The 26,295-nt window shown below is 37.3% G+C and overlaps 1 protein-coding gene across 18 annotated transcripts in view; it reads right to left on the bottom strand.

The window, feature by feature from the left end:
* Positions 1-26,295, bottom strand: part of EIF4G3 (eukaryotic translation initiation factor 4 gamma 3) — a 316,517-nt gene that overhangs the window by 80,175 nt on the left and 210,047 nt on the right. For all 18 annotated transcript variants that reach the window (XM_049617900.1, XM_049617884.1, XM_049617888.1 and 15 more), the window contains 2 exons: positions 7,492-7,580; positions 3,208-3,454 (listed from right to left, as the gene is read on the bottom strand). In XM_049617900.1, the coding sequence (XP_049473857.1) occupies positions 3,208-3,454; positions 7,492-7,580 (336 nt within the window). The remainder of the gene's footprint in view (positions 1-3,207; positions 3,455-7,491; positions 7,581-26,295) is intronic.

Here is a 26,295-nt window from a genome sequence, read left to right as displayed (position 1 = left end):
TGGATAATAACCCCTTAGCACTGCTGACTACAGTTTACTGTGAAGAAAATAATGTACTTGCTTGCTGAGACAAAACTGGGAAGGCACATATTCTTCAAAAATCCTGACACATTCTTGATTTTTTATAAGTTGCATTTATTGAAGTAATCTCTACATTCAATGTGGGGATTGAACTCATGACACCGAGATCAAGAGTCGCATGCTCTCTTGACCAAGCCAGTCAGGCACTCCTCAGAGTTAATATGTTTAATATTAATTTTAAATTAGTTTTTTGCCATAGCGTTACTTTGTTACTATGACTATTGTTACAGCTATCATTTCTCATAATCCTAATTTCATTATATAAAGTTGGAGAATTTCTTGAAATTTTTGTTGGATCATAAAAGCAAGTCACAGCATTTTTCTTTTTTTTTTTTTTTTTTTAAATTTTTTTTTCAACGTTTTTTTATTTATTTTTGGGACAGAGAGAGACATAGCATGAACGGGGGAGGGGCAGAGAGAGAGGGAGACACAGAATCGGAAACAGGCTCCAGGCTCCGAGCCATCAGCCCAGAGCCTGACGCGGGGCTCGAACTCACGGACCGAGAGATCGTGACCTGGCTGAAGTCGGAGGCTTAACCGACTGCGCCACCCAGGCGCCCCACAGCATTTTTCTTTTAATTAACAAAACTTTCATCAAACCCATGCCCCAGATCACTTCATGATAATATTACTTTACATCAGTGGTTTTTAAGGTGGAGGTGATAGACTCATGATGGCCTGTGAGAACACTGCAGATATTTTCAACCAAATCCTCATTACCTTATTGTATTCATTAAAAGGCAGACAGTTTATTGGGATCTAAATTTTATTTTCATTTAAAAATTTTTTTCAATGTTTATTTATTTTTGAGAGAGAGACAGAGCATGAATGGGAGAGAGGAGGAGGGAGAGGGGGACATAGAACCCAAAGCAGGCTCCAGGCTCTGAGCTGTCAGCACAGAGCCTGATGCGGGGCTCAAACCCACAAACTGCAAGATCATAACCTGAGTCAAAGTCAGATGCTTAACTGACCAAGCCACACAGGGGCCCCTGAGATCTAAATTTTAAACTGCCCTTTTTCTAGTTATTGCTAGTGTATGTTACAGAGGCAAAAGGCAGTTTAGTGTTTCAATACAGTTGGGGTCTATAGTTGTGCACTTCTTCCTTGCCAAATAGAAGGATAAGAATATAACTGACAGGGGGTGCCTGGCTGGCTCAGTTCGTAGAGCATGCGACTTCCGATCTTGGGGGAGGCAGTTTGAGCCCCACACTGGGCATAGAGGTTACTAAAAATACACTCCCCCCCCCCACCCCCAGAGATATAGCTGACATGGTCCTAAACATGATAAGCGTCTCAATCTCCTGAAGGACTGTTGGTAGCCACAAGTACTTCGTGATATGATACAAGCCTAGATTTTCAGAAGTAATTTCAGTACATTGAATCCTTAAAGTTAAAAAAAAAACTTACTATAGCATGGCCTTACAATTTTATAAAACCCATTAGCAGCAGTTTACTGGTAGTGAAAAGACCAGTATATTAAGGTGGTATCAATAATCAGTGACTTTCAAACATTTTTGACTACAACTCACAATAAGAAATATAATGACTTTATGACCCAGAACAAATACATATATAAAAGATACAAAAGTTTCTTAAAACACTGTCTACCCTTACTCCAGTAATGCACTGACATTTTTTTACCGTTCTCCATTTTATTTAAAAAATTTTTGTAAGTTTATTTATTTTGAGAGAGAAAGCACGAATGGGGGGGAGAGCAGAGAGAAAGGAGAGATAGAGAGAAGCCCAAGCAAGCTGCACACTGTCAGTGCAGAGCCCGACGTGGGTCCCGGACCCATGAACTATGAGGTCATGACCCGAGCCAAAGTTGGACACTCAACTGAGTGAGCCACCAAGGTGCGCCTCTGTTCTCTATTGTAACAAATGCTGGTTGTATCTCACTAATTTCACAACCTATTAAAAGGGTTAAAAACAGCAGTTTGAAAAACACGGTCTATGGATTATTTTTGAGGTCTGACATTTTACAATCCAACCCTACCTCACACAGAAGTCACTCAGATTTGGCTAAGAAAAACTGCACTCATCCCAAACTTTCTATCAAATGAACCACCCTGCCCCACATATCCATGCAAACCTCTCTATTAATCTCAAAGTCAACCGCAGTTCACATATACTGGGATAGAGGTTTTGTATTTGGACAGTACCTAAAGATGAAACACCCTCTGAGACATAGCATGGATTTCACAGGGCACAGCACCGCAGGTACATAGCAACTGCTTCTGATTATCACAGTTCCGTTCTACAGAGTGATTTCTGTCAACAAATTTCTGTTGTGAAATTAATTTAGTGAATTATAACCAACATTGTTAAATTCTTTTTTTCTTTTCTTCCCCTTAAGTAGACTCCATGCGCAATGTGGGGCTTGAACTTATTATGACCAAGACTCCTATGATCAAGAGTCGCATGCTCTCCTGACTGAGCTGGCCAGGGACCCTGTAACCCAACATTTTTTTTTTTTCTAACTTTTTTTTTTTAATGTTTATTTATTTTTGAGACAGAAAGAGACAGAGCATGAACGGGGGAGGGGCAGAGAGAGAGGGAGACACAGAACCAGAAGCAGGCTCCAGGCTCTGAGCCATCAGCCCAGAGCCCGACGCGGGGCTCGAACTCACGGACCGCGAGATCGTGACCTGAGCTGAAGTCGGATGCTTAACCGACTTGAGCCACCCAGGCACCCCTAACCCAACATTTTTAAAAGAAGAGAATACAGTAAAAAATGTCAGTGCATTGCATGTAGTAAGGGTTAAGTGATTAAGGCTTGTGAAATGATGAACACAAAATAGCACCGAAATAGTCCTTTCAAGTAAACTAAATAAAATTCAATTTCTCTTGTTGAGTCCCACCAGACTAGCACCGACTGAAATCCTCTGCCAGCAGCTCTTCCAATGCCAGTAAAGCAGAATACCAGCATCAGATATCACTTCCGCCCACACAGAACTCTGGATTTGCTAGTCACTAACTTATGCCTGCTAATCTATTCTGTAAATATTACTCTGTGACGAGACTCTTCCTTCCATCCAATATTTCTCCACAGGAGCCAACATTTCTGTAAGGTGAATAGATAAGACACACATAGGAAGGTGGGGGGGGGGGATGGGATAGACTTACCTGGTTTGAATGAGAATGTCACCCCTTCACCAGAACTATCAGTGGAGCCTGAATTAGCATCTACTCCTTCACCCTCAGAAATACTCTCAGCACCATTACGTACAGGCTCAGCTTCTTCTCCATTTTCTTCCACAGTTTTTACTTTTTTTAGGTCGGAGGGTTCTCTTCCAGGATGAAACCCTTGGCTCATTTTATCCTGTTCAGATTCAAGTACTTTGTCGCCTGAAAGCTCCTCTTCAGCTTTAGGCTAAAGCATAAGTGAGCACAGAGGTTACATCATTTTTATCATGTAAATATGCATAAAGACCTACACGTATCCCCTCAAAAGGCAGGGGAAAACATGTCACTCAAAAAAAGGATGTCTGTGTTCAGCACATGGCACTAGAATGCTAGGTTTATTTAAAACACTTTTCTCATTTCATCTCTTGGGATACCGAAGACAAGTCATATGGCTACTGAAATGCTTTAACATGACTAATGAAATCTAAATGTACCAAAGGTTAGAATGGAAAGAACTGTTAATCCTAGTACTTGATGGACACGAAAGAGTCCTAGTCAGAAATCTAAATCAAGCACTCCTACCTCTGCCATTAATGCTCAACAAATATAAAAAGAAACACTAGAGGGTATTTTTTGTGCTGCCCTCTTGATGCTAAATGGAGATTTTGATGACTAGAGCATCTGGGCCCCCAAAAGCTGATTATCCCTCATTTTACAAGGAAGCCACCTGTTAGTTAAAATCTATTTTTGTTTGCTTGTTCTCAGAATTCTCTATGGTTGTGACCTTATTCAAATTACATATGGAAAAGTGCTTGGCACATATTCCTCTACAGAGAAATCTGGGTTCTAGTGCATCCTACTTTTAAAAAGCAAAATGGAATGGAGGTTATTCACCAGATTTTTGACCACCATAGTTTCAGATATCAAAGAAAAATTAATTTCTTGAGGGCTATATATGAACCGTCAAAACTCCCTGAGGCAAAGTTCTCTATGAACTTTAAGTTCTTCTTTATCATGAAAGGTAAGTACTCTAAAAACAATTCTTTGGAACAAACACTCAGAGGAAGTAGGCATTCTAACTGACAGATTCACGCCAGAAGAGCCAAAAATAGAAGCTCTGTTGAATTCATTCAACAGAGAACTGTATGAAGGAATGTCATTTACGTAGGGGCACCTGGGAGGTTCAGTCCATTGAGTGTCCAACTCTTGATTTAGGCTCAGGTCATGATCTCACAGTTTGTGGGTTTAAGCCCCGCATCAGGCTCTGCTCTGAAAGTGTGGGGCCTGCTTGAAATTATCTGTATTGCCCTCTTTGCCCCTCCCAAACTCATGTGCGTACTCTCTCTCAAAAACAAACATTAAAATTTTTTTTTAAAAATGTCATATACATAAGCAAGTGGTTACCCTAATTGCTTTATAAAATTGTTTTTTCAAAAAATTAAGGAGTTACAAATCCTACTTTGTTATATAAACGAAATATCTTAACAGGTATAATACTAATAAATTTTCTTCTAAACTACATCGGATCATGGGAAAAGACTACATTTTCAAATGCTGTAAATAGAAACAGATGGTTTTTCGGATTTGCTTCTATAACGAAAAGAAAAAGTTCATGCAAACATGCACACACACACACACACCTATGTGCACGTTTGCTTTCCCCCACTCCCCTAAAAGGAAAACATTGTATGGAAAAAATCAAAAGAAAGATGTAAAAATTTCAAGAAGACAAAAGCTGAAATGATTTCAGATCATGTAAAATGAAGAAAAATGTTATTTTAGAGAAAAAAAAATATATTATGTCCTCTACTCTGTACCTAAAATCAACAAGAGAAAATCTGTTGGCTATAAAGCAGAGAATGTATTACTTGGAAAGTTAATTTCTAACTAGAAAAAGAAGTATAAAGAAATTTGTTTCCATGGAAGACAAACGATACTTTAGAGAACACAGAACCACGGAAGTGTCTGAGGTACACTGTTAGAAGGATATTTTTCAAGGAAATCCACAAAATTAGCTGCATTAAGTATTTATGATGATTATTTTTCTTTCAGCTGGATGACGCTATATTAAACTAGTTTGTAACTGTCTAACAGTTTCTAAACTGTTTACTAAGAAAACCAGCTTGAAGCAAAGAAAACACCTTATGGGCTGGACTGTAAAATGTTAAACTTTTATAGGAACTTGAAAAGAAGAATTTAGTTGATAAAACTGCCTATTTAACTCATGAGTTTTTAAAGTGCTAGAAAAGCAGACCAACAACTATGTATGTGATAACAGAGGAAATACACTAAAATTTAAAAAGGTATTTTAAAGATGCCCTGAGCATCAATTTTAAGATGAATCATCCTTCTAGTTATCCTTGTAGACTACAATTTATAGAATTTGATAAAATATTTGCAGTGATATAACCCAATATATAACCAAAAATATGCTGGAACCTGAAACACATTCTTTGAAAGGCTGAGAAAGATCTATTAAGAAAAGGAGAGCTTGATAATCAGTGAAAACAAAGATAATGACCCCAGTATATACTAAACTACTCTAATAAATGCTCAAATTTAGGAAAGACAAGGAATTAGGATATCTGGAGGCAAAAAAAAAAAAAAAAAGTGTGTGCAAATAATCAAAAATACTTTAAACCATAAAGTAAAGAAAAAAGTGATGGATTCAAAATGAGCTGAAACAGTTCTCATGTATGAAGAATAACAATGTGAAGCAGGCTTTAGCAAATAATCGCTCATGGGCCAAATTTGGCCCATCAACTGTTTCTGTATTGTATGCGAGGTAAGGATGGTTTCTGCATTTGTAGTAGCTGAAAAAATTCCAAAGAATACTATATACTTTCATGAATATTACATGAAATTTAAATTCAATGTTGACCAATAAAGTTTTACTGGAATTTAGTCACAATTATTTGCTTACACATTATCTGTGGCTGCATGTGGCCTACAACAACAGAATGGAGAACTGTGACAGGGATCATACAGCCCACAAAATCTAAACTATTTACTATCTGAACGGTTACAGGAAATGTTTGCCAACCTCTGATCTAAAGAAGAGAATGAATATCTGCAGGCACAGTAGTGGTGGCCTTCCCATTTAATTCAGTAATGCTTAGAAATCTAGCAAAGGAACATAAAGTATAACAAGAAAATGAATAAAAAATAGCGGAATCTAAAGAGTAACCAGGTTAGGAAGCTCTTACAGCTATACCAGGAATGTATGGGACTCCCCTGTCTCTGGAGGTATTTTATTCTCTGTAGGAGCAACATTTTCTTGTTAAACTGCAAGACACGTGCAGCAACTATTTGGCCCTCTACAAATTCCTGCTAATTCTTATCCCCTGATAACCACATTGAAATCGCTTCCGTGAAACATTTTAGTGGTTGCTATGGGACTAACTGTGACATCAGTAGAGCATCATGTAAGAGCAGTGACAGGACAGGGGGAAGTAACAAAGGGGTACTGTGAACTGCTTCGGAAGGGTAAGAATTATAACTAGATAGAAAAGCCTTTTGAAATAAATGTATTTAAAATCACTTTAAAATAATTTCTATATTTTAATGTTAACACCCTATACACTTATAAGAACTATTTTAATAAAGCAGACATTAAGAGTTCAAGAAAAAAGCAACGTACAGATGTTTTAGATTACTCTTGATTTATAAGATTCAGTATATAACATTCAGGATATGAAGATTATAGACTATGAATCTGTTAGAACACTCCTTCGGACTGACTCTGCCCTTGTTTCTGCCTCACATTGTCTCCTGTTGTGCTGTAACCTATAGCAAAATATGGAATGGTTTAGTTCAAACAGGCAAATCATATGTGAAAAGTTATATTCCTGGGATCCAGTTAGAAGAAGACATATCCAAAATGAATTTCCCTAAAATGTACCTGACGATTTCTATCACTACTGCTAATGGGTATTTGAAAAAACTTTCCATTATTCTTTACCAGATTAGTCTTTCCATCCAGTTAATATAAGGACAAATTCAACTGATGGGGTTAAGGGATTAACCCAAAATTAAACAGTAACTTAGTTTTGCTGAAGAGACATTTTGATAGACAAGAAATTGATGAAACTGAACATGCTACCAACAATCTTTTTAAAATTCTGTGGACTAAAAAAAATAATAAAAAAAAAAAAAAAATCAGACTATGTGCTCACGTTTCCTTGAAAAACAGGATCTCAAAAAAGAGATAAAAATATACACTTGTCTTGAAAATGGCCCCACAATTCCTAACATCAGCTAAAGAGATTTACTGCTGCCCCTTACCTCCACTTCTGCCTCCAACACCTCTTCAGTGGTTCGGGTCCGATCTTTTGGTTTTTTCCACATCTTTGGTGCAGTTACAGCTGTCTGAGCTGAAATACAAGATTAGGGCCATTACTTCCCACTGCAAAGTCATGTTTGATAATACTAAGTCTAAATGATACCTGTATTCAAATTTAGCACGCCAAATGAGGGCTTCACCCATACAGAAGAAACAGCAGAATGATCAAGTCAATAACTGGGTAGCTGTGGCCCAGACACTGCAATGGCATGTATCTTAGGCACAAATTGTTCACATCAGCACATACAGCCTTTCAACCAGTGGTTTAGGTTCATCCTGTTTCATGGTTAGGACATAGCCAGGCATATAATTCAGTATGTGGTATCTATACAAGAAATTGGCCTACCAGCCAATTCTAGACGTGGGTCTGCTTCTATTATTAATTAACTATGTGACCTAAAGCAAGTCACACATCTCAGGTCCCTTGCATATTCAACCACAAAGGTTAAGAGTGAGGTTAGATGATACCTAAGCTACAAAAAATATCAAATTCCAGCTTCTGTTTTTTTAAAGCCTTAGGGGCGCCTGGGTGACTCAGTCGGTTAAGCATCCGGCTTTGGCTCAGGTCATGATCTCATGGTTTGTGAGTTCGAGCCCCGTGTCGGGCTCTGTGCTGACAGTTCAAAGCCTGGAGCCTGCTTTGGATTCTGCGTCTCCCTCTCTCTCTGCCCCTCCCCCACTCACGCTCTCCCTCTCTCTCTCTCTCAAAAATCAATAAACATTAAAATAAAATAAAATAAAATAAAATAAAGCCTCTAGACAACAAAAGGACACTTTAAGATTTCATTAGCTAGGCAGCACTTCTACAACATTCAGTTCTCATTTCAGATCAGTCCTGTTGGTCTAGTTGTTCATACTGCTGGGGAGAAAATCAAGAAAGAAAACCTAATTTTTACTCAATTATTATTATATTGTATCAGAAGTTCTAGATGGAAAATTAAGCTCACAGAAGATTTTTTTAAATGCATTCTCTTTCCTCTTTTTTTTTTTTTTTTTTGAGGTTTATCCACTTATTTTGAGAGAGAGACACAGAGAGTAAGCAGGGGAGGGGCAGAGAAAGGGAGACAGAGAATCAATCCCAAGCACTGACAGTGCAGAGCCTGATGCGGGGCAGGGGCTTGAATTCACAAACCTTGAGATCACAACCTGAGCCAAAACCAAGAGCTGGACGCTTAACTGACTAAGCAACCCAGGTGCCCCTACAAAGGATTTTTAAAAACTCATTTGACTTGTAATTCCACAAAACCATTCAACACTTGGATGTGCAATTTAAAGACTATTTAAATATCAGAGAGCAAAAAGAAGCTATTAAAAGGATCTTACAGAGGCATCTGGGTGGCTCAGTTAAGTGACTGACTTCGGCTCAGGTCATGATCTCAGGGTTGTGAGATCAAGCCCTGCATGGCGCTCTGTGCTGATAGTGGAGCCTTCTTGAGATGTTCTGCACCCCCACCCCCTGCCCCTCTCTGCTCCCTTGCCCCCTCCTTGCTCTTTCTCTCTCTCTCAAAATGAATGAATAAAGTTAAAAAAAAAAAAAAAGGATCCTATTGAAGGCAACACATGAGTCAACAGAGAGGTAAGGTATGACAGGAAGGTAGGTAGAGAGAAGAATCAAAGAAAAGTCCATTTAGCAAATGGAGACATTATCAAAAGAAACAAACACAAAGCTGAAGGCTACCATGTACTGTTTCCCTACAGAAATGTAACATTCACTCATTAAGACTAAACCAACCAATCTCTCTGAAGAGCCCACTCTTTTTTCAGAAGAACAGTACAATATGAACACTTACACTGTTCTGGGGAACAAGGAAAAGGAAACATTTAACATTCTCAAAATTACTGCACCATTATAAAAAATACTCTGTAAATCTGCTTTGTTACATACACCTCACTTTTTTATAACTAGATATAACTAGATGGAAAAGCCTTCACCTCAGGGACTATAATAAACAAAAGACATTAGACCACTGTTAATCTTCCTTGGTGACCTATTCAAAGTAAATTATTTTCTCAAAGTATGGAACTAAGATTCTGGTAAACATGGGTGTAAACATGGGCAATTTGCTATAGTCTCATGGTCTTATATTGAATATGTATATTCAGGTGTGTATGTATGTAGTGGTCTCTTCTTTTTTTAAGGAACTTCTACATATAACCAGTCTATTTAATGTGCATCTCTTCAAAATGCTTGCAACTAATTCTGCTTCCACAGCAGAATCCTTTTGAAGAGTTACAGAGTTTGAGTGACACGTACATTTTATTTTTCTTAACTTTTTAAATGTTTATTTATTTTTGAGAGAGAGAGAGAGAAGGGGAGGGGCAGAGAGAGAAGGGGACAGAGGATCCGAAGCAGGCTCCACACTGTCAGCAGAGAGCCTGATGCAGGATTCGAACTCACGAACCCTGAGATCGTCACCTGAGCCGAAGTTGGATACTTAACTGATTGAGCCACCCAGGTGCCCCATACATTTTATTTTAAATTTTATTTCATACATGCTTAAATTTAGTTCTAAATTCCATTCACAGAATAGGGAAGACCACTTTATGAAGGATTCTTTGGTATGATATATACACTCATGAGTAGTTTCCTCTAACCAACAAAACCCAGAGATGTAGATCAACTGATTTTTCAAGAATATATCAACCATACCCACAACTCAAAAACATAAAAAACAACCACACGTTTCTTTCCTGGACAACATAAAACATTTAACATGCTTTTTAAAAAAGAGCTACTGACATAGCAGAAATTGTTACTCTGTTTAAGTGGCTACTTAAAGTTCTGATTTAAAGTAGAAATGCACAAAAGGAAGTGAGAGAAAGCACACACTTCTTTAGCAGATATGCAAGTCTTTGAAAACCTGAACACAGATATCCACATACCTAGTATCTGGTGAGATTGTGATATACAATCCCTCTCTTACCATATTGGTGGAGAGGTGCAGTGAACTTTGGTTGTGCTACAGCTGGGAGAAGAAAAGGTAGGAAGGGAGGGAGACAGAGGCATCAACGCTCTGATTTAACAAGACAATTAATAATGAATTAGCTAGAATAAGAGAATTATATCCAAGAGACCATCTTAAATAGTCCATTCCCAATGCCTACACCTTAGATTAGGCTCCTATTACTACATGATTAACTATAAGATGGTCTACCGAAGAGCTACAGGCTCCACACCAAGTTGCAAGCTTGAACTCATGAGAGTTACATGCTCTCCACTCATAAAATTTAAACACATATAAAGTTAGAAAAATATCTTATCTCTGAGATACCTGAATGCTTTCGCCTACTTGCCAGCATTTAAAAGATACAAGTATAGGGACGCCTGGGTGGCTCAGTCGGTTAAGTGGCCAACTTCAGGTCATGATCTCACGGTTTGTGAGGCCGAGCCCCACGTCAGGCTCTGTGCTGACAGCTCAGGGCCTGGAGCCTGCTTCTGATTCTGTGTCTCCCTCTCTCTCTGTTCCTCCCCTGCTTGCAATCTGTCTCTCTCTCAAAAATGAATAAAGATTAAAAAATTAAAAAAAAATAAAAGATACAAGTATATGCACACTATATATTTAGTTTTCTAATTTTTGTTTTTTTAAATCAACTGCAAACAAGAATGTAAAGCTTTGCAGTATTGATCTTTCCGTAGGAACTGTCAAAACAAAACAACTTAGTGAAAATTCCTGTATGTTCAATCTACTAAATTTTGATTAAGGGGGTAAAAAAACTTTCACAGATTAGTATTTGAAAAGGAAAATTTGAAAGCAAGTAAATCATGAAAGATAAAGCTAAATAAAATATAGTAAGAAGTAAAGAACTGTAAAAGGGTTTGATATGCATGATTTTTATTAAGTCACTTTAGCCAACAGTAAGTAGGAAGAAGGGCACCCGGGTGGCTCAACTGGTTATGTGTCCAAAACTTGATTTCAGGTTCAAGTCATGATCTCAAGGTTTGGGAGATGGAGCCTCTCATAGGGCTCTGCGCTGACAGCATGGAGCCTGCTTGGGATTCTCTCTCCTCTCTTTCTGCCTCTCCCCCTGGCTTTCTCTCTCTCTCAAAATAAATAAACATAAAAACCTTTGTTGTACAATAAGGTTCTCAATCTAAGAATAATACAGTTCTATATTAAAAAAAAAAAAAAAGTAGGAAGAAAGAAAAAACTTTCCTGACTAGTCCATAGGAAGTCCACCTTCAGATGGAAATCAATTGCTTATGTTTCAATCTACTGACCAGGACCAAGTCACAGCAAAGATTTTTATGATCTGTTTCTAGTCATAAAGATTTAGCTTTTGGCTAGTTAAACTGGGCCAAGGGCTTAAAAAAAGATTAGGTTAAAAAAGAAAAAAGGCAAAATAAAAAATTGTGCCCATACTACATTTATAACCATATAAAATACTTACATGAAGACTAGAGGGAAATGACGAAAAGTGTAATGCTAATATTCAGACTGTATCTTTGAACAATGGAGAGCTTTTCTCCATTCTTCAATATTTATAACAGTAATATAAAATTTGAAGAAATAAAAGAGTGAAACTTTTAAAAGTGATTTGTATTCATTGTTTCAAGCTTATTTTATCTTCTATGACTGGAAAAGGTATTTTGTTCTATAGTTTAGGACTGCTCTTTATAAAAATATACTACTAAAATAAAAATTTAAGAAATATTAACCTGATGGAGGATATTAGAATTTTGCTTGTGCTTTTTTATTTCATTATTTTATTTATTTATTTTTTTGAACTTAAAAGTCAGACACTTAACTGACGGAGCCACCCAGGCGTCCCTATTTTATTTTTATTTTTTACATTAAATCCAAATCAGTTAACATATAGTGTTATAATGATGTCAGGGAAAGAATTTTCCTGATTCATCACTTACACATAACACCTAGTGCTCATCCCAAGTGTCGTCCTTAGTGCCCATCACCCATTTAGCCCATCCCCCCACCTAACACCCCGCCAGCAACCCTGTTTGTTCTCTGTATTTAAGAGTCTCTTATGGTTTGTCCCCCTCTGTTTTTATTTTATTTTTGCTTCTCTTCCCCTATGTTCATCTGTTTTGTTTTTTAGATTCCACATATGGCTGGAGTCAGCATATGCTTTTTTGAATTACAGAGGAAGTAGGAGATCTCATGGAGCTCTATGAGAGAGAACATTAGCTCTGTAACAAGACGTGAAAACATCATCATTCCACATAGGTTAAAAGAATGTGAAAGAGGTGATTCCATGAGAGGTAAATTTTTAGTCCCAACATAGTCCACTAGCTTTCTAATATAAATCTGAAAACCACTTTTACTAAAGATACCATGCTGGTAAACTTGCTTCTCTTTACTATATTATTTCTACTTTATTAGTTATTTCTTCACTAGTCAAGTAGATACCCAGGAAACTAAAGGTTAATAAAACTTCAATTTTTTTTCTGGTGCCAAAAAGAAAAAAAGACCTTTTCTACTTCCCCTTTTCTTAGCTCTCTGCCTAGAGAAAGCTTGTAAATCTCTCCTCTATCCCTTTGATATATGTGTAAATCTTTTTAAATGCTTAAAGAAGACTCTAGGCAGATTTACAACTCAGGAAGTTTTATTTAAAGTGTGGGAGCCATCTCTCTCCTTGTCCTCATGAGAGTTACCTCTAGGCAACTACACACTTATCACAAACATACAAGAAGTTTAATTTCTCCTTTGGATAAAGGCAACTGACTAACAGATGGACACCCTAACTACCAAGAGAATTTGGGATGAACCAGAATAGCAACGGTCGGTGCTGGTATAATCCTACTACATGAAGACAAATTATCATTATCTTGAGAACATGTATGTATTGAATTATATTTGCCTGGCTTTATGAAAGGGTGAGATTTCCTTCTGTCTGCCATCTTATTAGTGGGTTGCCTGTGATGCTCATTGACGTCTTAATGCTTACTCAATAATAAATCTATCTTCCTTCTTTTCTACATTTGTGAAGACCATTTTCTGGTTCGGCAGGAGGTTTTCATTCCCCCCCCCCCCACCACCCCAATCCAGTACCAAGAATGAGATGGTTTAGGTGTATCTAAAGGAAGCAAATCAGTTGAAGATCTTATAGCCACATAACACCCAAATAAGAGACCCCAGATTATAAAAAGTCACCCTTTTAGCTCTCTACTCATTTGGAATAGAACATGAACTCCTCAGTTCTAAGATTTAAGATGCATCTGAGTCTCTGAACTGAAGAAACCCAACTCTAAGAGGCTATGAAGCCTTATTAAGAATAGACACTTCACAATCGGTAAGGGAAGGAAGGGCCTCTTTACATTGTCACAGGGTTGTACATAAAGAGTAGAATGTTCCATGATGGAACTTCCAGTGAGAGTTCTGACTCTTAACACCCAGTTCTAATCTCTTTCCTATCATTTTAATCATTTTTTTCACATTTTATTTTCCTTTGTTTCCTCTTGGTTTTGAAATCCTAAAAGTTGGCATTCATTCATTCTGATTACATCATATCCAAGAATTTTATCTAAAGTTTCTTGAGGCTGGGGATCCTAATCTTTTTCTTCTTCCACAGATCATTATGAGAATCTAGGAAAATTTTATGATTTTTCTAAGAAACTGGGGCAGAGCAAAGAAAAACCCAGTTGAGAGAAGGGTAAGTTTTTTTTTTGTTACAATGGCGATTTCATATGAACTAGAAAAAGAGAATAATGGTGATAAACTATGTAAAAAAGATGGTTCACAGAGATGTCAACCAAAAGAAAAACTAGAGAGTAAGTCTGTCTGTGTTTTTCAGCATCTTCTCAGGGGTTACTATTTGAAATGTATGGATGGCTTGGTGATTATGCTTCCCATTATATGTTAGAATGCTCTAGGACTTCTTCTCATAAGTTTAAATAGTATAAGCTGGTCTGCCTGGGGTCTAGCACTGGAATCAAAAACAAAACAAAACAAAATGAGGATTCTAGACTTACATTCTACCAAAAATATACATCTACAACACAATTTAAAATTTTTTACTTCCATGGTGAATCACTATATTGTACACCTGAAACTAATATAACACTCTATGTTAACTGGAATCAAAACAAAAATGTAAATTTAAAAACAATTTTTTTTGGTTTGTTAATACTTTTAATATTCTCAATAATTTTTTCATCTGATTTTGTTTTGTTTTCTATTTTAAAATTTTTCCTGTTGTTTTTATGATTTCCCTTGGGTTTAATTTGTTCTTTTAAAAAAATTTTCAGCTTTACTGAAGTATAGTGGACATAAAAAATGGTAAGATATTTAGAGTGTACATTATGATTTGATATAAGCATACACTGTGGAAAGATCCCCTCCACATAGTTAATTAACACATCTATCACCTTACATATATATGTATGTGGAGCCGGAGTTGAGAACATTTAAGTTCTTTTCTTTTTGCAAATTTCAGTTACACAATATGGTGTTATCAGATAGACACCAAGTTTTACATTGGATCTCAGATTTTAATTCATTTTACACAATTTGCTCTTTGAACAGTTTCTCCAGATGGAGGCCGAGGTCATGAATTTGAGACCATTTTTCTCTCCTAATATGTGTATTTATTTAGTGGTGTAAACTGCCACCTTAATATTACTTTAGCTCTGTGGTAGGCAGAACCATGTACCGCCAAAGATGTCCATGTCCTAATCTCTGAACCCTGTGAATACGTTACCTTACATGACAAAAGTGACTTTGCAAATGTGATTAAGGGATCTCAGGACGAGGAGACACGTATCCTGAATGAACCTAGTGGATCCAATGGGATCAAAAGGGTCTATACAAGTGGGAGGGAACCAGGAGAATCAGAGACGTTTGGCGCTGGCTTGGAAGATAAAGAAAAACGCAGGGCCAAAGAATGTAGGTAGACTCTATAAAAATGGAAAAAGCAGAGTCTCCAGAAAAAAATACATTTTTGTTCCTATCTCTAGTCCAATGAAATGGATTTTGAACTTCTGACCTGTAAGGTAATAATTATGTGTTTTCAGCCACGCGGATTGTGACGATTTGTTATAACAGCAATAGAAAATGAATTCAAGCACAAATTCTGATTTGGGTTTTCATTTCTGTTCAGGTGAAAATACTTGATCACTTCCCTTTGATTTCCTCTTTTACTCTTGGGTTATTCAGAAGGGTGTTATTTAGTTTCTGAATATTTGGGGGATTTTCTAGAGATAATTTTCTTACTGATTCCCATTTTAATCACACTGTGGTCAGAGAATATCCTTGCTTTAAATTGAATCCTCTGAAATTTATTAAAACCTGTTTATAAAGCCACAATATGATCTATCTTGGTACATTTGCCATTTGCCCTCATGCATCTGCTATTTGATGAGTGTTTTGTGTCAATTAGGTCAAACTGGTTGATTGTGCTATTGAAGTCTTTTATAGGCTGATTTCTGTCTACTGCTTCCATCATTTATGTGTTTCTAATTATGTCATGGATGTCACTACTTTTTGAACATGTGAAATGCAGTTATAACTGTACTTACTAATTATGTTGTCTGCTAATTCTAATAACTATGGGTCATATTTTTTTCATGGTTTCACCAGTCAATTCTACCAATCATTTGAGGAAGAAACAGTATCAATTCTTTTTTTTTTTTTTTTTAAAGGGAACTTTATTTATTTATTTATTTATTTTTTCAACGTTTTTTATTTATTTTTGGGACAGAGAGAGACAGAGCATGAACGGGGGAGGGGCAGAGACAGGGAGGGAGACACAGAATCGGAAACAGGCTCCAGGCTCCGAGCCATCAGCCCAGAGCCTGACGCGGGGCTCGAACTCACAGACCGCGAGACCGTGACCTGGCTGAAGTCGGACGCTTAACCGACTGCGCCACCCAGGCGCCCCGAAACAGTATCAATTCTATACAAAATTTTTCTAGAAAACTGAAGAGGAGGGACTACTTCTCAATTCATTCTATGAAGTCAGCATTACCCAGATGCTCAAATAGGAAAATTACCAGAAATCTTCATGCCAATATCCCTTATGAACCTAATGTCAAAAAGCTAAATAAATTTTTAGCAAGCCACACTCTAAAATATAATAATAAAAATAAAATGATCAGAGGCAAATTTTATTTCAGGAAAGCAAAGTTGGTCCAATATTTTAATTTTACTTTTTTAAAGTAAACACTCTACCCAGCTTATTAAAGCAAGCTTGGAGTCAGGCTTGAACTCCTGACCCTGGAAAATTTGGCCTAATATTTAAATATCAAGCAATATAAAGCAAATAGTTAACAAACAAAAGAAAACCATGACTGTCTCAAGATATATAGGAAAAATATTTGATAAAATCCAATTTGTATTCTTGATTGAAATAAGGAATCTCTCAGGAAATTAGGAATAAAAAAGAACTTCCTCAACCAGATAATTCAAGAACCTACAGCTAACATCATATTTAGTGATGAAAAGATTGAATGTTTTCTTCCTGAGAATGAGAAAAACAAGAATTATTTACTTTCACTTCATCCAGTTGGTATCATACTGAAGGTACTAACTAGTGCAGCAAGTCAACAAAAAGAAATCCAGTTAGAAATGAAATACAAGAGGGGTGCCTGGATGGCTCAGTTGGTTAAGTGTCCGACTCTTGATTTAGGCTCAGGTCGTGATCTCAGTTTGTGGGTTCAAACCCTGCCGTGGGCTCTGTCCTGTGTCAGCATGGAGCCTGCTTGGAATTTTCTCTCCCTTTCTCTTTCTGCCCCTACCCTACTCATGCTCACACACTCTCCCTCTCTCTCAAAATAAATAAATAAACTTAAAAAAAATTAAAAAAAAGAGGGGCGCGTGGGTGGCTCAGTTGGTTAGGCGACTGACTTCGGCTCAGGTCATGATCTCACAATTCCCGAGTTCGAGCCCCATGTCGGGCTCTGTGCTGACAGCTCAGAGCCTGGAGCCTGCTTTGGATACTGTGTCTCCCTCTCTCTCTGCCCCTCCCCAACCCCTTTGTCTCTCTCTCTCTCTCCTAAAATAAATAAACATAAAAAAAAAAAAAAAAAAGGAAGTAGAATGGTCTTTGTTCAGGAACAACATAAGTACTTATACAGAACATCCAAAGAAATCTCTACAAATGCTAATAAAACTAGTAAATGCATTTTAGCAAGATTGCAATATAAGAAATTGAAAAAAACTCTATTGTATTTCCAAATGCTTGTAATGAAAAATCAAAAATTGAAATGAAAAATACCACTTATAACAGCATCTAAAGATATGAATTTGACCAAATTATAAAACACTTGTACATAATAAAAACCTTCAAAACACTGCTGAGAGAATTAAAAAAGACAAATGTCAAAATATGCCATGTTCATGGGTCAGAAGACTCCATATTGTAAGATGTCAATTCTACCTATGGATTCAACACAAACCCAATCAAATTCCAACAGGTTTTTTGTTTTGTTTTGTTTTGTTTTTTAAGTAAGCTGTACGCCCCACATAGAGCTTGAATGAGATCAACCTGCATGCTCTACCCACTGAGCCAGCCAGGTGCCCCAACCAACAGGCTTTTCTGTAGAAAAAAATTTGAGGAGAAAACTGATTCTAAAATTAATACAGTTAACTGTACTGGAATTAGATAAAAAACTTAAAAATGAAAAAATCTAAATTAACAGGGTGCCTGGGTGGCTCAGTTAGCTAAGCTTCTGACTTCGGCTCAGGTCATGATCTCACAGTTCGTGGATTTGAGCCCTACATCAGGCTCTTTGCTGACAACTCAGAGTGCCTGGAGACTGCTTTGGATTCTGTGTCTCCCTCCTTCTCTGCCCCTAACCCCCTTGCACTCTGTCTCTCTCTCCCTCAAAAATAAACATTAAAAAATTTAAGAAAACAACTAAATTAACATAAAAAAGCAAAGGACCTACAATGGCCCAAACAATTTGAAAAAGAAGAATAAAGTCGGAGGACTTAATACTATCTGATTACAAAAATTATTACAAGCCTCAGAAATCATGACACTGTGGTACTGGCATCAAGAAAGACAAATAGATCCGTGGAAAAACAGAGAATCCAGAAGTAGACCCACACAAAATATACATAATATATTTTGGAGAAAGGTGTTAAGAAAATTCACCAGAGAAAGGACAGCCTCAAATTCTCCCACACTGCTGTAAAATGCCATGTAAAATGGCACAAATGCCTGGAAAATGGCACGCAGTTTCTTAAAAAGTTAAACGTACATTTATATGTAAAGAAGACATTCCACTCTTATGTACTCAAGAGAAATGACAAAATATATCCACAAAAACACCTGTACACCAATGTTCATAGAACTCTGTTATAATAGCTACAAACTGGAAACAACCTAAATGTCCACCAACAGGTGAACAAACTGTGATACATCCACAGTACATCAGTAATTTTATTATTTAAAAAAATTTTTAAATGTTTATTTGAGAGAGAGAGTGGGGGAGGGGCACAGAGAAATGGGAACAGAGAATCTGAATTGGGCTCCGTGCTGACAGCAGATAGCCTGATGCTGGGTTTGAACTCATGAACTGCGAGATCATGACCAGAGCCGAAGTCGGACGCTCAATGGACTGAGCCACTTGGTACCCAGTATATCAGTAATTTAAAAAAAAATGAGCTACTAACATATGCAACAATGAGGATAAACCTACTGAGTGAAAGAAGCCAAAGAAAAGTTTATGCTGACTTCATTTATGTATGAAGTCAGAAATTCTAATAAATTCTAAACATTCTAATAAATGCAAACTAATCTAATAAATTCTAAACATTCTAATAAATACAAACTGATCTATGGTGACAGAAAGCAGATCAGTGTTTGCCTTTGGAATGGACGGAGGGTAGTGCAGCTCAGAGGAATTTATAAACAGGTATGAGGAAACGTTTTGGGGTGACCAGTTACGTTCATTACCTTGATGGTGGTAATGGTTTCATGAGCATATATAGAGACGTCAAAACTAATATAATACTTTAAATAACATAGAAGTTAACTTTATGTGAATTATACCTCAATAAAGGTGTTAAAATGGTCTGAGTGGTTTCTAAAAGAATTAAAACATAAGCATATCCATGTATCTATTATAAATGTGCTAAAAAATGATAGTACTTTTAAAGACTCTGAAATAGCCTGCGTAAGCATTTGTCAATTTACAAAAAATATATATACTGTACATCTAAGTAATGGGACTCCAAGGACTTTTTTTCTTCCTCCTAACTTTTGTTGCTTTTTATCTATTTCTTTTAAAATGACAAAAGTATCAATCAACACAAATATAAAGGTAATATCCCCCTCCCCCAACTAGCTAATTCTAGTGACCTGAGGTAAACAACATTAACATACTTTGGTAGACTGTCTGCCATACCTTAATGTCTCATACAAATAGTCACAATCAAATATATGTTTATTTTAAATAGAAAAGTAGAGTCATACTAAAACTTATTTTGCAAAATGCTTTATTTTCCCTTAATTTATTATGAAAATCTCTCCAGGTTATCACACAGTTCTCATTCATATATTAGCTTCACGATATTCCAGAGTACATATGTACCATTTCCCTTGAAAGATATTTTGCTATTTTTCTTGCCAGATTTAGTTCTAGAAAGGTGAAAGTAATTCACACTCGTATCCCAAATACGTTGAGTGTTGTAGTTCCTCCCTTCCCATAAATGCTTGATATTATACCTAAAAAATGGTTATTTCCACACTCCATAATGAGGGTGAGCATCTTTTCCTGTTTTTAACTGGCTATTGTTCTTTCTTTTCTGTGAATTTTTTATTTTTATTATTTACTCAATCTTCTATTAGACTGCTAGCCTCTTTTTTTTTTTTTTTAAACTTATAGGTACACTACAGACAGGTTAACCTATTATATACCCATTGTCCTCTTTCTTTTTGCCAAGACAAAATTCAAAATTTTCTCATGAATTTTCTCTAATGAATAGGTGTTATTTTTACAAACAACACCAACAAAAAAACCATGAAAGAAAACATGCATGTTAATTGTTCTGAAATTAAGGCAAGGAAAAGTCTTCTTTTTTGATAATGATGCCAAAACTTATCAATGTGCCACTTTAAAATCTAAAGTCCATTTTAAAATGGATTCACTTGGATGAGAATAAATCCATTACGGGCAATCTACTTCACAGTCTTTAAGGCCACGTGTTTCTCTAGTTTCTGAAGTGTATCAAGGCTAGGAAGTTAGCTTCTTCCTTCAGGTCAATAGCAGGACCATTTCCTGCCCCACCAGCACTAAAAATTTTACCACCAACTCACTTGCTGTGCCTTTGCTATTCTACACAGAGCCATGGACACAAGTTAAGAATCCAATATTAGAGTTTGAGCCCTTTGAAGATTAAGAACGGCATCTTATTGGTCTCCATTGTATATTCACCATCTAATATAGCATCTGACCCATAGAAGATGCTCAATGAAAATCTGCTAATGAAATAAAAATTAAATCCAAAGTTAATGTCTGTCTACAACAATAAACACTGGTTCAGTCTCCTGTTTAGTAGGAACTATTATATTATTCCCATTTCCAGAGATAAGGAAACCGAAATACAGAGAAGTTAACTCAACTGTCCCAAACCCAGAAAGAGTAAAGGCTAGAGCTAGAATTAAAATAAGGATGTAACTGCAAGCCCGTCTTCCTGACACAAACCCCTGCCTCTTAACTCTAGCTTGTTCCTGCACCCTTCCTTCTGAATTCCAATTTCAATTGCATTTTGGTTAAGGTGTCTTTTGTTTTTGCAGCTGGAGAAGACGTACAGTTAACCAAGGGAGGGTAGTGTGAAGAACACTGTTCATCACTCCCATAGCATAGCATGTCAAGTCATTAGGAAAATAAAATGGCAAAGTGACTTTAAGGGGAAAAATCTGCTCCCAAAAAGCTCAGCAAGAACAATGCACTATGCAATTCTGTCAGCAGTAAAAGCAAAGATGACTCCCATGAGACCGGCAGCATATTTTCTAAGTCTCTGTATCATATTTTACTATTCCTTGTGCAGTAACCTAGGCATTTTTGCATTTTAACAAAATGCTTTTGTAGCACTTCTACCATAATCAAGACTGCAAATTAACGTAAATCTAGCACAGATGAAGATATGTCCATCACCACAGCACAAATATAGAATTTAATTGGACAACAGACTATAACACAAGTAGCTATCTTTCATTTACTCAATGCTTTTCACCTCTAAACACACTAAGGCTCACAGCCTTGAATATGCAAAATAATGGATGAAAAAAAACACCCTCCCACTTGACATCCGTGAGATCACACTGCCAGTGCTTTGCTAAAGTGCAGAGGAGTCTACTGAAACCTTAATCTAGGGGAACCACTATAAGTAACACACCCTAACAGATGTACTTCCTTATTTCTTCACCGTACACAACCCTAGATGGACACATGTGTCTCTCTGTAAGATCACAGAGTTCCCAAATATTGTGACCTGATAGAATTATATCTAGGTGTTAAGAGTCAAGGAATTGTCAGAATGGAAAATTTTATGAAGACAGCCATACTGAAAAAATTAAATTCTCAGCAGGTTCTTTAGAATGGTGTAGGCTGAGAAGAGGCATCAAGGCAATAAAGGGGTAATTAGCACCTATCAAACAGATGTGAAAGAGTGGCCAAAACAATGTAAAATTAGGGAGAGATGAGGACTAACAGAGAGCCTTGAAGGCTAACCCAAGAGTCTGGAACTTATACTTTTGAAACAACTGTCTATTTAACTCTTGGACAGACACATCCAGAAATTATTTTTTCTGGAAGACTTTACTGGAGAGTTTTCAAGAGAAATCTCAAAGCAGAGAGAACTGTAATAGCTGAGGGAATAATACGATAAGTCTATGAAATGGACTAGAAAGAGAAGAGGACTGAATAGTTGGATGGATAAATAAATGGGATGGACAGCTGGAAGGACAAGAAAGGCCAAGCCGTCGGAGGACTTACCAAGGGTGGCTCAACTGAGGCAAAAATAAACAAGAACTAGGCTAACTAAGAACTAAGGAAATGCAGAATCATTACTTCTAAAACATATAACCCTTATGTGTCTCATCCACAGATACTGACCCTGCTCTCATGTCCCAGCCAGTGTTCCCTATTTGTGACATCAAACAGTGCCCCCAGAATGGCTGAGAACACCCTCTCAAACCCAGGTAAGACAGCTACTAGTAGAATAAGACAGAGCGACGACAATACACAGTTCAGACCTAAAATACATCAAAAGACAATGTGGTTTTTGGTTGTACCCCAACACTCCTCCGTGTCTGGTACTGTCAATTATGGTGTTTTGGCCGAAATCTAGCTCCGAATTTTCTATGCTATTAATTTCCCTAACCTGATTCATTTCTAGCTTCAGGGTTTTTAGCATTAATTTCTTAGGCTGATGCCCCTGACAGATCCTTACATAAGATGCTGGTGACATAACCACTCTCATTCCTATTCATTTCTTAAAAATAGTAGCTTTACTGAGAAATAATTAACATACTATACAATTCACCTTTTTATGAAGTATACAATTCAGTTGTTTATAGTTGTAATAGAAAAACTCCAGTCTTTCCATTTCCCTTTATAGGGAAAAACTCAGTTATTTCCTACTGTGTGTTTCCTTTACTACTTAGAATACTGTACTTCTGACACTTTTGGTCATCACGTGGGTTTCTTTTTTTTCCCCTATAACAAACAATTCTCTGTGACACCAATCGGGTGTTCTACAAGTTAACTCAATTCAAACACTATCAACCTGAAGATAGTGTCAGATCCCACGGGTTAGAGCTCAGTTCCAGAAGACTGTTCTCCTCACCCCTACACTTCATTCAGATGCCACCAGGCAAAAGCCCAGGTGACCAAACAGTATAGATCGGAGGTTCCAATGACCCCTTGTCGCCTCAGGTTTGATTAACTTCCTAGAGCAGCTCTCAGAATTCAGGGACTTTCTTGTATTGACCAGTTTATCACAAGATATGATAAAGGACCAGATGAACAGCCAGATGAAGAGGTAAATAGACAGGGTGAGGTCTGAGAGGGTCCCAAGTACAGGAGCTTCTGTCCGTGAAGTGGGGGGTACATTACTCATTTCTGGTGTGGACAAGTTTGCCACCCTGGAAGCTCTCTGAACACCCTATCCCTGCGATTTTATGGAGGCTTCCTCACATAGGCAAGATCGAACAATAATGCCATTTGCAGCCCCTCTCTTCTCTTACGAGGATTGGGGTGTGGCTGAAAATTGCAAACTTCTAATGATGATTTGGTCTTTCTGGTTACCAGCCCCCATCCAGGAGCAATCCAGGAGCCCACCTAGAATCACCTCAACAGAACAAGATGTTCTTAGTGCTATCACTCAGAAATTTACAAGGCTTTTAGGAACGTTGTGTCATCAATGGAGGTAAAAGACCAACATCAGAACAAAAGATGCTCCTAGTGTTATCACTGAGTAAATGAGACAGGTTTTAGGAGCTCTGTGCCAGGAAGAGGGGTTAGAAACCAATATATATTTTCTATTATTTCACAACAGTATATTCACAGAGTCGTGTGACCATCAACACTATCTAACTTCAGACATTTTCATCAATCCCTAAAAGAAACCCTATACTCATTAGTATTCCCCTCCCACTCTCCTCAATCCCTGGCAACTGTGAATCTACTGTGCGTCTCTAGTAATTTGCCTATTCTGGTCTTGTGTGACTTTTTCACTTGGCATAAGGTTTTCAGGGTTTATTCATTTTGTAGCTTGTATCAGTACTTCATTCCTTTTCATGGCAGAATAATATTCCATATTCTATATATACACGCACACCCCAATTTGTTTATCCATTCATTAGTTGATGGACATTCAGGTTATTTCCACTTCTGGACTACCCCACTAATTTTTTTCCCATTCCTTTTTTCTCTCTGCCCTTCTTCCTAATTTTCTACTCCTGCTCTAAATAGGAAATTAATAATGTTACTATTATCCTCTACTTAAATGCATGCCTAAAGGTTTTCAATGGTGCAGATTTTCCTTAAAATTCACGGTTCTAAGCACACCTTCTCCATTCCAACTGACAATAGAGGTCACCTCGAGATGTGTGTAACCATTCTGGAGATTAAATGACAGAATGGGTACAAAAGACACTACTCAAAATTAAACATACACAAGGGACTATTTTGAGGGACTTTCTACCATTTCATGCTCAGGATTTACTTAGGAACTTTTGAGATGGCATCATCTTGTTGAGTTTCTCTTCTCTGGAACATAAATTCCTAAGGACAGAGATAATGACACCCATTTATCTGTGTAAGATCAGTACAGTTCAAAGGGAACATCTGGTTCCTTATACTAGCTGAAAATGGAAGTATTAATAATATTAAACATTTACAGTGAGCTCATCATGGGTCAGACACTGTGCTAAATGCTTTACATAGGTTACGTTTTATGTTCATTACAACTTTTATGAAGTAAACACTATCATCATCTTCAAATTCTGGATGAGGAAACAGTCTAAGAGGTTAAGAATCTCACCCAGGGTCATAGAGATAGACAGGGGAATGGCTAAGGTGCAGGAGTGTCTGACTCTGTTGCCCTGATCTTAACCAATACACTTTACTGACAGTGTTGAGATTAACCAAATACACAAAAAGTAACATTCAGATCCTATGCATATATACTCAGAAAATTGCTACTATAACTAAGTACAAGACGATCTTGTAGTAAAAGTTAGACGCTTACAGTTTTGAAGTTTTGAAGTGACACTCAACATCCTCAAGGGCTTAAGGAGAGATAGGAAAAAGCAGTGGAAGGGCCAGATCTGTAGTTTAAAGAGATGACTGCCTGGTGGAGAATGAACCTGAACGGGGACAAACCTGGAGCCAGGGACACGAGAGGTCCTAAGGCAGTGATAGAAGGAAAATTGAGAAGAGAGGACAAATTCAACAATCACATCAGGTAAAATCAGAGAACCTTGTTAAATGACTACACATGAAAGATGAGTAACTCAGGGAAGAAGTCCATCAACAGTGGCTTCAGGATCTTACCTTAATTCAAGCCAGTGCCATGAACGGAGATAAAGGAACAGGTTTACGGAATAGGTTATTAGTTCAATAGCGGATGTGTTAAATCCAACATGGCTCTAGGGTTTCCAAATGGAGATATCTGGCAGGCAACAGGATACATAAGACAGAAGCTCAGAAGAGAAGCTGGGGATGGAAATGAAAATTTGGAAGCCATCTGCATATACCACTGGGAGCCATCTACCATCAGAGTAGATGAAATCACCTCCCAAGAATGTGTTGAACGATAAGAGAATTAGAACATGACCCAAACATAAAGGAGTTTTTTTGGCTGATGGAGCTGTTCTACATTTTGACTGTGGTAGTGATTACATGCCTTTATGTGTCTCTCAAAATTCAAAGAAATGAATGCTAAAAAGGAATGAAATTAACTGCAAAGAAATTATATGTAATAAATCTAAAGGGAAAAAAAAGAGCAATGAGTAGTGTTACATGTGGTGAACATATCATAAAATAGCATGCTGGGAACAGAAAGCAGATGATGTTAGTGGAATAGTGAACAGAGAAATAGAAATGATATACTCTTCTTGGGAAGCCTGGATGAGAAGAGCAAGAGCGAGGTTAAATGACAGCAGAATGGACATGTAGGACTGAGGAAGTATTTGTAGTATGAGATGGACTTCAGCAGATTTAGAGAAAGAAGTCTGTGGAAAGGTAGTGAATACACATGAGACTGCAAGGGACAACTAACAGACTCCGATGAAAGTTTGAATAGAGGGGCGCCTGGGTGGCTCAGTCGGTTAAGCGG

Source organism: Panthera uncia (genome assembly GCF_023721935.1).
Source record: "Panthera uncia isolate 11264 chromosome C1 unlocalized genomic scaffold, Puncia_PCG_1.0 HiC_scaffold_4, whole genome shotgun sequence".
NCBI classification, from domain to species: Eukaryota; Metazoa; Chordata; class Mammalia; order Carnivora; family Felidae; genus Panthera; species Panthera uncia.
This window is presented reverse-complemented; position numbering and strand designations above follow the sequence as displayed.